This window comes from Priceomyces carsonii (genome assembly GCF_900007245.1).
Source record: "Priceomyces carsonii strain CBS4050 genome assembly, scaffold: Debaryomyces_carsonii_scaffold_4, whole genome shotgun sequence".
NCBI lineage: Eukaryota > Fungi > Ascomycota > Pichiomycetes > Serinales > Debaryomycetaceae > Priceomyces > Priceomyces carsonii.
The window spans coordinates 119,758-132,152 of NW_026946677.1; the positions used below are offsets into that span (position 1 = coordinate 119,758).

The 12,395-nt window shown below is 36.7% G+C and overlaps 5 protein-coding genes across 5 annotated transcripts; all 5 read right to left on the minus strand.

Annotated features, from left to right (window-relative positions):
• Positions 1–1,401: 1,401 nt before the first annotated feature.
• PRCAT00003541001 (uncharacterized protein) lies at positions 1,402–2,613 on the minus strand (the record flags this gene model as incomplete). Its single annotated transcript, XM_062953480.1, has 1 exon — positions 1,402–2,613. One exon carries the CDS (start codon positions 2,611–2,613, stop codon positions 1,402–1,404), a length of 1,212 nt encoding a protein of 403 aa, XP_062810278.1.
• Positions 2,614–3,369: 756 nt separating this feature from the next.
• On the minus strand, positions 3,370–4,509 carry PRCAT00003542001 (2,3-butanediol dehydrogenase; the record flags this gene model as incomplete). The annotated part of the gene is made up of 1 exon (XM_062953481.1): positions 3,370–4,509. One exon carries the CDS (start codon positions 4,507–4,509, stop codon positions 3,370–3,372), a length of 1,140 nt encoding a protein of 379 aa, XP_062810279.1.
• A 611-nt stretch (positions 4,510–5,120) lies between these two features.
• Positions 5,121–6,896, minus strand: PRCAT00003543001 (uncharacterized protein; the record flags this gene model as incomplete). Its single annotated transcript, XM_062953482.1, has 1 exon — positions 5,121–6,896. One exon carries the CDS (start codon positions 6,894–6,896, stop codon positions 5,121–5,123), a length of 1,776 nt encoding a protein of 591 aa, XP_062810280.1.
• Positions 6,897–8,158: 1,262 nt separating this feature from the next.
• PRCAT00003544001 (uncharacterized protein) lies at positions 8,159–9,499 on the minus strand (the record flags this gene model as incomplete). Its single annotated transcript, XM_062953483.1, has 1 exon — positions 8,159–9,499. The coding sequence occupies one exon, from the start codon at positions 9,497–9,499 to the stop codon at positions 8,159–8,161; it is 1,341 nt and encodes a 446-aa protein (XP_062810281.1).
• A 1,220-nt stretch (positions 9,500–10,719) lies between these two features.
• PRCAT00003545001 (CRAL-TRIO domain-containing protein) lies at positions 10,720–12,078 on the minus strand (the record flags this gene model as incomplete). Its single annotated transcript, XM_062953484.1, has 1 exon — positions 10,720–12,078. The coding sequence occupies one exon, from the start codon at positions 12,076–12,078 to the stop codon at positions 10,720–10,722; it is 1,359 nt and encodes a 452-aa protein (XP_062810282.1).
• Between the last annotated feature and the right edge of the window lie 317 nt (positions 12,079–12,395).

Genomic DNA, 12,395 nt, shown 5'->3' on the forward strand with positions numbered 1-12,395 from the left:
TTACCTCCTTCTAGTTCATCACCATAAGTCTGTCATTTTTGCCAGCTGGATTTGAACCAACTCCAGTTAAGTTTGGAAATATAGATTCATAAAAGTGATGTGCTCAATGTTAAATACCAATTTGTTTTCTTTTCTTATTCAGTATTCTTGAAATTTGTGAATTCTTTGCTCTAATGGAAGTAAATATTTGGTATCTGGTGATGATCATCTGCGCTTTCCATCTTTGGCACGGGGGCTGATATCAAATTATGCAGCATTTTTTTGTGCGCTGTACGGCCTGCATAGCCCTTAACGCATAGAGGTTCTCTAATATGTGCGCTGGAAAAGAACATCTTTTATTGTTTCTTTGTGATTTTAAGTAAGATGCTCAGACGCTTCTCGTGTTGCTCGAATAACACGCATATGATAGCTCTATGTATATACATTCTTAGTAAAATAGATTTTGAAGAAATTATTAAGGTTTACGTACCTATTATTAGAACTACACCAAGTTCACTTTTCATCGCTTTGATTATCTTCTAAAAGGATGGAATATCCTTTAAGAATTAATTAATCAATCATAAACACAGTCACGTCAAGGTTTTGTTCCTTGTAAGAAAAGAGGCCCGCGACTCCAAAACACTATACAAATTAATTTTAATATGAACTTAACTTAGTGCAGAAAAATAATATGATAATTCCCTTGACTCTTGAATATTTAAGAATTGGGAGCATTGTAATTAGTAATCTTCATTACATTGAAAAAGGAATTGTAAAATTTTGCAATATCGCATTACATCATCAGTAAAAGGCGTATCATTGCTCATTTGATAACTTGCGAATATCTGTCAATTTTATTTGAAATTATATTTTTTTATATCTATTCTATTGAGATTTTGTTAGAACAAGACCCTAACACCATCCTTGACAGATCCTATAACCGGAGATGCTTCCTTAAAAAAAAATATGGAAGGAATCCTTGAGAAAAAAGATGAAATGATCAACCCTAAATGTACTGCTTAGGATCTACTAGCTTTCGTGAGCCTCTTTAATTAATAACCTCATCAAGTAAAGTTGTCACACTAGCTGAAAGGAATAGAAAATAATACGAATGATCCTGATACTAGAATAGAAGGTTGGAAAAAATAGAAAACTTACCGTAAAGAAAGTTGAATAGCCCATATATCTGTATGATGACTTACTCAAAGGAAAAATAAATAAAAAAAAAAAAAAAAAAAAATCTGACCACTGGGGAACAAGGGTATCAGTATAGTCTTCTGAGACGTTAGTTGAACTGATACTGCCTCCATTAAGAGCCTGTCAAGAATCACCTAAAATAAGTAGCATCAAGGTTATTTCAATTCACCTATCTCTCCCAAGAGGGTTCAATTTGAGAGAAAAAATTGGAACCAAAGTGAAGTCTTAAGTTTCATACAAACTCGATTCCTTGTATTCGAGTTCATCATCTTCGACATACTTATCTCTCCAAATGTACATAAGTGACGCAATAATTAAGAGTTCAATAACTTCGGGGATATGGATACCATCCGTCCAATCATTATCGAAAAGCAGCTCTGATAAAATAAAGCTCTTTTTCAAAAAATATAATAATTGACCTCCACCTTCAGGAACAATAATAAAAGGATTCAATAGATAACCGCCTCCGATTATGCAACATGAAATAAGGAATTTTCGGTCCTTATTGGATTTTCCTATATACGTGTAATAAGCTAGACACAAAATGTTGATGGCCATTACGATCCTCCATATGATATAAAGGACCCTAAATATCATGTTCTCGCCAAAGTAAGGAATGTTGGTGTGCATTATCATATTACACTGATTAATTAGCATTGGAAGTAAAAATATTCCTTGAAGAAGTACTAATACAGTGACATTGATTAATACTTTTTTACAGTTCGTAAATGTGAAGAAAATTGTGTAGTATCCAGCAACAAATAAGATAACCAAAGCATATCCAAGCAAAAGCAAAACATAGTTTAAAAAGCAGAATACTAACAATAAACTTTTGCTACCAAAAATATTGATTCCATGATCGTCAAATAATACTAGCAGCATTAGATATAGCAGTGAGACGATTATCTTTAATGTGGCATACTTCAAAAGTAGCTTAGATATGTTATTCATCTTAAAGTTCATTTTCACTAATGTTTCTCGTTTGGCATAGTAAAGGAACGTGCAAAGTATGATACTGAATAGATAACAAGGCACAACAATAATTAATTTATATTTATGATCGAAATGAAATGAATGTAATCGATTTCCCTTGTCATCAAATTGCCATGAATGAAAGAAGCCACCAGTTTGATTCAAGTTTTCACTGAAGGAATTTTTGTTCATTTCCAATGCAGACTTAAAGAAGTCATAAGAATTAACTTTCAGGAAAAAGTCACCAACGTTACCAACAGGTGATATTTTTGGACACACATCGTCATTTTGGCAATCCTTAACGCTAAAAGACATATCCTCACCGGCCATGAAATACTCACCCTCGTCATCATAAAAAATTTGAAACAGCACCAGAAAATTTCCGCTTTTTTGACTGTCTATTATAATAGCCCTACAAAGGGACAAATATAACCCCAAGGTTAAGTATTTTAACGAAAGAATCATACTTTCACTAGTAAGAACTTGTTGTTTAACAAAAATCTCAAAAAAGCTGTGTGGGCGGTCTCATCTATTGAAGTGTATTAATAGTCATAATGTCATCCTGCATATATAATTTTACGAGGCCCTTGATATAAAATTGTTCGCGCTCGGAACCTTTTGATTACATCTCCATCACCTGGGTTCAGTGAGCTATAAAACATATGCAACGTAGAGTGGAAGTCTTCTTGTGAATAATTAGGTCTTTATCTTACCTCCTGGAAGAGTAAGTGTGTGTATTTTGTAGGTCAAAAAATAACTATACACATCTTTATTTTGACTTTACAGCTACATAAAAGAGCTGTAAAGTATGTGTTTTGTTAAAGTCTTTTCAAATGGCTTAGTAAGATATATTACCCTCAGACAGTACTAGATAGAAGCTTGATGCTAAAGTGCCGCAAATTGGGAATGCGTTACCTATTTCAAAAATTAAAATTGAAATTGAAATTTGTTTTGCCATGTCGCTCCCTACTTGCTAATATGAAATACAGGCATCAGGTTGGATATGGTTACGTATTCGGAAACAGACCGTGGTTTCGGTGATGAAAGAAAGAGTGTAGATGTATCACTTGTAGAAATGCTTAAACAAGCGTTTTAAGTTTCGAAGTTTCGAAAGCATTTGATTGAATAGGGTCATAATTACTCATATATTATTTGATTACAAAGATAAACTTATAAGTTCGGCCTATTATAAAGTAAACGTTCAATTGTATTTCTGAAGCGCTACACTTTCCCATTAACGGCAAATAAAATCTTGATGTGCTTATCTTTATGAAAGACTAGTTCCTTAAAGCCTTTCTCAATTCCATCCTTTAAAGGTATAACCGAAGTGATCAATTCTGATACTTCATGGGGATTTAATAGTCCCTGTTCATATGCCTGTATGACTTCTTCAAAATCTTTTCTGACATAGCACATGGAGCCTGTGAGGTATTTCTCATGAAGAGTGAGATCCATCGGGAAGAAATTTATAGCTTTGTGTGGCCAAATTGCCAAATTAGTCGAGACACCATTTGCTTTCAAAGCTTGTACAGACATATTAAATGTAGCAGGTATTCCTGAACAATCGTAACTGTGAGAAAACCCATAACCGTTATTCGACAACTTCCTTAATTGAGTAACAGTCTCTTCGACAGAATTGAATCCTGATGGATCAAATACCTCAACGCCAAACTTACGGGCCAAGTTTCTTCTAGCCAAGGATGGTTCAACAACAACTATCTTTTGAACTTGGTGACCCTTCAAGGCAAAGATAGTACCCAAACCAATAGGCCCTGCACCCAATACCAATGCGGATCCCTTTGAATCAATATGAGATGTTCTCACAGCATGCCATGCGACTGCCAATGGTTCTGTTAGAGCTGCAACATCATCCGGAATTGTATCTGGGTATCTAATGGCATGACTCTCACCAACAACGCAGTAGTCTGCAAAACCACCATCTGCAAAGCCTAATCCGGTGAATCCAATATGATCACAAGCATTGTAAATTCCATCGGCACAAGATCCGCACGGCTTGTTTTTGAAGTTTGGGGTGCCTGGAAACCTGACTCTATCGAGACAGGTACCCGTAGCATCAACTACAACCTTATCACCCACCTTCAAACTCTTTACGTTAGAACCAATCTCAACAATTTCACCAGACATCTCGTGTCCCATACATTGAACGTTGGGCTTGTTCGATACCTCATTTCTTGCATCCTTAAAGAAAATTGGGCCATCTAAATATTCATGTAAATCACTGCCACATATCCCGCAATATGATACCTTTAATTTGACTTCATCTGCATTTTGAATTTGTGGTTCAGGATACGACTCCTCGTACCTTATATCTCCTTTTCCATGAAATACTATTCCTCTCATAGTTGAATACCTTAATTTTTATTTCACATTCTTCGCTATAATTTTCAATTAAATAACACTTCCGGGCAGTTTTGCGGTAGTTCTCTTTTGGAGAATGAAAATTCGAGAACTCCTTGATAGGCCTTCCACGTTTAATTCTACTATATCTTGCGAAAAGAATCCGTTTCAACCGGGATTAGTGGCTAAGAAAAAGAAAAGGAGAGGAGACCCCGTCATGCGAAAGCTTTTTTAGTAATTATAGGAAAGAATAGCTTCAATTTGATTTTCTTATATATACATTAGCTAACCTTATACTTGTCAAAGGTAGCTCTCATATTGGTACACATGACCTCTTAGTCTGCGCTGCCTTTGGTCTATCTATAAACCCTGGCGTTCAAGATAATTTCTTATCAGAACAATGTGCACACTGTCCGGCACTCTGTTATCCGTCAAAAACTCGAACCTCTGTGAGAATCTATTTGATGGTAATTCTTTTAGAGTATCCAAAAGAAAGTTAAGAAAGAAGTATCTCATTATGTCATATCATCAGTCCAAAATTTGACTTTATCAATGTATATGATTCTAAATGCTTGATATATATGCTCTAGTCTAAGGTTTAATTTTTTCTAATTCTAAACTTTATTTGCCATTTCTTGTTCCCTGCGGGCAGCAGCTTCTTTTTCTGCCTCTTCCTCAGTCACTTCAACTTCTTCTTCACTGTCACTTCCAATATCTGTCAACTTACGATCAGCAGCTAAAGTCTGAGCGAACTTACTTTTATCTCTAATGTATGGTCCCTTCCAGTAAAATACATAAATAGGCAATGCAACAATTATAGCGATACAGCCAAGGATTGTACTGGCCCACTGGAGATGACGCTTGTGACCAATGTTGGTATACATTGGCGTAGAATACATCGCAGAGACACCTGAAAGTAAATCACGGGCAAACCCATTTCCTCCCGTTGCAGACGCGGAATATGGACCATAAGCCGCAACCATATAATCAATAGTCGACATGTAGATACTATAATTAGCGATAGCAATGCAACAGGCGAAAATCAACGGTGCAATCCAGGGATTATAATGTGGTCCCATAGAAGTCCAAGCAAATCCAAACAAACCTATCGTTTCCAATGGTGCAATGTATAAAAGAAGTAATAATCTTCTCTCTGCTAGCCTTGCATCGTCACCCTCAGTTTTTATAATATGCCTTTGTCGATATATATCTGGCATGTGTACACAATAGGCAATCAAGTAACCAACTACCACTGCAACGAATGTTAAACCTGTAGCAATAGTCGAGAAGTTCCATTGAGCGAAAACTAAAGTGAACGAGTCCATGCAAATGAAAATCAAGGCATCCGAAAACCCAGAGAGAAGAGATAAGCAAAGAACAATCGGTTCCTTTAAAAACATTTCAAAAGGACGACGCCATATACGCAAGATTTCTTTTGGTGATAAACGATTTTCCTTTACTTCCTCAGGTCCCCAAATATTGTCATCTTCTCCAGATTTACGACGACGTTTTGCTTCACGATCCACTAATATCGTCGCCCTTGTTTCCGAAACCAAGAAAAAGTGAGCTATCTGAACAACACCACCAAAGATCAACTGAATCCAAAAACTCCAGTGCCAACTAAGATAAGTTTCCATCAAACCACCAAAAATTGGTCCAATACTAGTTCCTCCAACAGATGATAAAACAACATATGCAATCGCAAACCCTTGATCATTGGCCTCCCACATATCAGCAGTCATTCCTAATGTTACTGAGCCTCCTGCTGAAGAAAGACCACCCAAGAAACGTGCAACAATAACTGAGCCAAAGTTAGGCGCTAATCCACCTAAAATTTGCCAGATGTTAACAAGAAACAAACTCATTTGCATTATGGGCCATCTACCATATTCTTCACTCCAAGGAGCCCAAAGTTCACATCCAAAGGCATATGCCACAAGGAAAACCATCTGTGATACACGAGCAGCTTGTTGGCTAACACTAAACTCTTCTGCAATCAACGGGATAGCATACGGATAAACACTTGTATTGAAGTTCATCGACATTTGAACCCAGAATACAACGGTTAAAATCATCCATTTTTTCCACCATGGAAAAGAAAACCCAAGTTTGTCGTAACACTCTTTCTCCTTAAGCACACGTCTTCCGTCATCAAGTAGTTTACCAGGTAACCTAGATTTCTTTCTGCGAATGGTCACTTTACTATCCATTCTCATTTGACTATTTAAACGAGGAACTGCAGCCCTCGATTCTGTGTTTGGTTCTACCCTCACCTTTGGACGCTCTACAGGAGTATCAGTTCCATTATTAAGTGTTTTTGAAGAGCTCAGAGAGCTTCCCACTGCCTCTTTATGCTCCAAAGATGTGTCTTTGGCTTCACTATCCGACATTTCTAATATATTAGTTTCACCTCTCTAAATTTATCGGACCAAAACATATTTAATACAACTGGCGGAAAACCAGAGCTACCTATGGATGATAGTGGGCACACAACATCCTCTCTGTCTGAGACATAATGCATAATTAGGAGCAACCAAAGACTTGTTTGCTACAAAATGCAGGATTAGGGAATATTCTCTCGCTTCGGAGACAGGTAAGCCACTCCTTTGCCGATAAACGTCATCATCCCTGCACCTGCGCCTATCGAAAACGCTTCGCTCAAAATTTTTCCGAATTCTTCCTTAGAATATTAGGAGGACGGGATACCGCCGTGCATATATAACGCAATTCTGTAAATAGAAGCCGGTACCTATTCGTTATTACCTTTCGATATAATGACTAGGTCGTAGGGACTATCCTTTTTTTTTGCCACTCTTTATAGTGACAAATAAACTATTAAGATGCAAGGTTTAGCCAGCCAGCTAGATATTCTTTGTCCGAAACACAACTAAAACCACATTTGATGCATATAGGGTGCAGACTGCTGGTTTACAATAAGGCGTCTCGAAGCATCCAATGCGACTTCAACTGCAAGCAGATACCCCAAAGCTCTTGAGAAAATTCTTCGAATTTTATCTTCGGTGTTGCCTATTTACCTTGGGGTGTTTTCATCTATCTTGCCTCAGGGTTTGTCACTAAGTTAAAGTAACGAAAGGTGCTTTTATTGTAGATTAGTAATTTTAGTCATACTGACATCACACTGCCTATTGATATACAGGTTCATGATCCCATCATCACTTAAAGTAGTGTAAAATCAATCATTTTCATTAATTTGACATCGCAACGAGCCTAACCATCTCTCTTATGTTAAGTCAGCTTAATACTGCGAAAGTTACTTTTGTTTCTATTATCTGTTGATTATAAATCAAATGAATTAAAAATATCCCTTTCAATGACGAGAATCTTACTGGCGTTTGTCAAAATCGCGTTGGCATTTGTTGCCTATAAGAAGATATAATTGATATTCCTTCTTTAGCTTAGCACTTATTGGCTTTTGATGCGCTTTGATGTATGAATCACATATCATTATTTAGAGTTATTACTTGAGTCTTTAAATGTCCCGCTGCTCGATGTAACTAATTATGATTTTTTTGCATTTTTACAAAAAAATTTTGATTAGCGGACTTAGTTTTTGCAGCCTGTTGAAAATTGACGGTATTCTTTGAATTCTGATAAAAGCTTATAAAATAATCATCTAAATCTAAAAAGGTTTTTACTTTGGACCGGTCTCCTCACCTAGTGCAGATGATAAGATATTACCAAATATCTCACTCAATCCAGATATACCAGTTTCAGTCAAAGCGTTGCTCTCGACCTGATATTTCTTGCAACCTTGAGTCATATGGACACCTTTAAGTCTATCCTTTACCCATTCTAGTGCACTTCCAGACCCAAGTGCCCACTCAGTGATATGCCCACCAAAAAGACTTTCTCGATACTCAACGGTAGCTCCTCCAGAACAAAGACGCTCATAAAATTTGTTGGTATCATTAACGGGAATTATTTGGTCTCCTACTGCATTATATAGGTAAATGGGTACTTTTGTAGTTCCATTCTGAAGAAGAATATTCTGCGCATCCGCATATGGTTTCGCTGCAGGCGAATTTATAACTTCCCAAGCCAGTTTGATATAGTCGTCAATATTCTTAAAAGCATATTTGAATATGTATGGAATCAAACATTTTTTGTTAACCTCGAAAAATTCATCACCTAGTTTATTACTTTTAAAGTTTTCTTTTAATAATTTTTTTACAGCACTGTATTCATTTGCTAGTCCACTAAGCCCTGCCATAACTAAACCTGCTGTCGGAGTATCTATATTCACTTTAAGAATATCATATAAATTCACTATAACTCCACCCATTGCCGCACCAACCAAATTAATTTCAGGAGCATAAGTTGAATGTAAGTAGGTACCCCAGGTTCCAGGGTGAGATCCTCCAGAATATCCCCACATGGCAACTCTAGCTTTACTGTCAATCTTTGTTGTATTTCCTGTGCTCAAGACGGCCCTTATCGAATCAAGCGCGGCGTGTCCAGATTGCCTACCTACTCCAAAGCTTGCCTTGGGCCCCTCATGGTCAGGAACTACCACATAGTAACCTTCATATAAAAAAGTCTGAAATACAGCTTCCTCAAGCTGCGGCATCACCCAAGTTTCCCAAGTTGTGTTCAATTGTAAACCGTATGATATTGCACAATCTGCGTCCGATGAATCCTGAGCAATATGGTAAGAAACAAGCATGCTTGGATCTGCATCATAAGGGACGAATAGACTTGTAACAATAGCATTAGGATTTCCCATACTATCTTCAGAACGGACAAGATACTGGTGTGCTTCTTTGGCTTTAACTGGAATCTTGAAAAATCCGAAATCTTCAACGACCCTGTGCTTTAGTATATGCCCATTTTTGTATTTCTCGTAACCTTTAGGTGGAACATAAAAAGGGTCTAAGGAAGGCTTCTTTATTTCTCTTTTGTATATAGTCTCGAGAGAAGCTCCTGAGAGAAACCTGAAAAAGATGGAGAAGACTATTAATTTAGTTACCAACATTCTTCCTGTAGTTCAGGTGACACTCGAATTATTGGCTTGCATTCATGTTTAAGTATTGACGCATGAATTTGCAAGCTAGACATTATATCGAGTGACCACATACTTTATTGCCATTTTGAGAATTGAAATAATCCAGGAGAAACCAAATATCCTAAAAAAATGAACAAATCGAATCTAAAGGTATTGTTGGAACCCCTCGATAAAAGCTTAATCGCTATTTCAACTCAAAAATTGCAGCCGCGAATGGCACTAGAGAAACACATACAAGGCTCAGAAACAAGAAAGATGTAAGAAATGTGTAAGGTTGACTGAGAAACATATTTCATGAATCTTTGATCAGGCTCATTATTATACTGGGGTAGTTATAAACTGTCCACACTTTCGATGCTAAGGTCTAAAGACACCATGTGTGTTCTATTAACTATTCTATGTATCCTTGTCTGGTTTAATTAAGGACCAAGGACCAATGACCATAAAATACCATAAAGGGCTAACTAATAGTGCTTTTACCTTTCTTTAGCTATTTGGCATTTTGTGGAGTAGAAAATATCCTGATACAGTTACAAATATCGCATTTTAGTAACTTGAAGTGCAGCTTGCTAAATATCACATGATAGTGTATTTGTATTCCTACTTCAGACCACATATTCCAGCTCAAACATGCAGGGGAAGGACATGGTCTAAGGAGAAAATGAGGGGGGATCTTTTGTTAGTTGCAGGTGACGAAAAACTAACGTGTTGAAACCCTTAAATATTGAAATGCTATTAGAAACCCTTTATGCCTGTATATAATCAACCAAACATTTCTTATATGCAAGAGTGCAATGGCTTAAAAAGCGTTAGAGATATTATATCGGAGTTGTGAAGTATAGATGGTTCTGATCAAAAATTTTTGAAATCATTATTGGACTACATCCGTTCTTCATTTCTCATATCTTTTTTGTTCCAATGTTCACTCCGTCAATCTTCAAGTGAACTTTTCAAAAAAATTTTTATTTTCATTGTTGCTAATATTGTATCATAGAACTGGGAAAGTACGTAGAGTTCTATGACGAATCAAGAGATACATACACCTGAGGACAATTCAACTCGCAATCCAAATGGTGGAATGTCTATTGACTAGCCTCTGTAAAAATTTGGTCAATTGTAAATAACCACGATCTTATAAATATTAAGAACATATTGAGAAATCTATATACGTATAGTCGCATATTACCTAATTAATACCCAATTTCCTTCATTTCGCCAATACGTTCAAAGATGCTTCTCTTCCTAATGTAAGGATCGAGCTCGATATAGTTTTGCGCCAACTTGACGCTTAAGATGAGCCGGTTCTGCAAATATTTGTCAGATTCTGCTACTGATTTGGCTTGCAACCACCTGTTCGTGGTTTCGAAGAAACTTATGATTAAGTCATCTCTTTCTTCAATTAATTCTTTGTATCTTTCGTCTTTTGGTTTTTCGTTATCTTCATGAGTAGGGTTCTTGTACTTCATGTTAAACTCGTCATCACCACCAAGACTTTTAGGAATGTACTCCCTAGATACGAAGGCCTCCAAATCTTCTGCCGTCTTGGTAAAGTGGATCTTCAGTGCAACAACTGGATCTAACCAACCCCTGATAACTTTCCAGACAGCATTAAAAACCCAAGGAGCACTGTGAATCCAGATTGCACCCAAACATTCAGGATAATTGGCTTCAAATGCAGTAGCTAAGAATTTGATGGCAGCGAAGTCAGCATTTTTCAAACTAAAACCGGTCATATCAAAAAGAAGACAAGCTTTGTCAACGCCTTCCTGTAAAGAAGATAAATTGAATCTTGTCCATTCGATAAGAATACAGATAAATTTCTCAAACTCTCTTTCGGGGCAATTTTTACCTAGGTGATCCTTGACATGAATAACAACAATAGGACGACCAATTTTGTCTCTTCCACGAAGGAACGCTTGGTTGATCTTGAAAGCATCAATGAATTGAGGACTGTTACCTTTAAAGAATACTTCAGCATCTCCACCATTTACCCATCGATCTACTTGATGGGAATTAATTCTCCAATCCAAATTTTTCGCCATCATTTCCAAAACATCATCCACTTTCTTTTTTCTTGCAACAAAAAATCGCTTTATAATGATATCAAAATTTTCATTTCTAGGAAACAAAATGAAAGATATGAAAAGGTCGCTGGGATCGTGCTTTTGCAAAGCTTTGTGATGGTGATTATGTGTATGGAAATGTTTGTGATGCTTTTTAGATTTCCCTTTATGGGCTTGCTCTAACACTCCCTCGTAACCTCCTAGTGTTTTGAAGCGAGATTTAATATCATCAGAGGCAGATAAGTTGACCTTCGTCTCTTCATCGCTAGAAAAACTAATACTTGACCCAGTGGCTTTCTCTGAGCTCAAAAATGGTTTCGAAGAATGGTCAGAACCAACAAAATTACTTGCCTTGACGATGTCTTTGTCTTTGTGGTCGGTAAACCCAAAATATGAAAATAAATAAGCGTAAATTTGTTTTAAAGCGATCTCATCATCTTCTGAGTAGTCCCATGCCCTCTTCAAGTAATCAATCTCAGCAGTCATTTTATATTGAATGTTAAGTTATGCTAAGTTTGTAGAATAAATCAACGCTGACTACCTTAAACGAAAAACGTTGATGCTATTTTAGTCTTGTTCGATCCTTTACTGATGAAAAATAAAATTTGGACCCGATAGTGAGAAGACTTTATTTGTAAATCTATTCAGGTGTACATACGCTTTTATAAATTGATAATATAGCTCAAATGTTATACTCCCTTTGAACCATATATTTCTCCCCTGCTTTTACCATATGCTTTGTATGGTGACATTTCTATTGGCGGAACGAATTGTACTGACCCCACAGATCAATGTCTCACTTT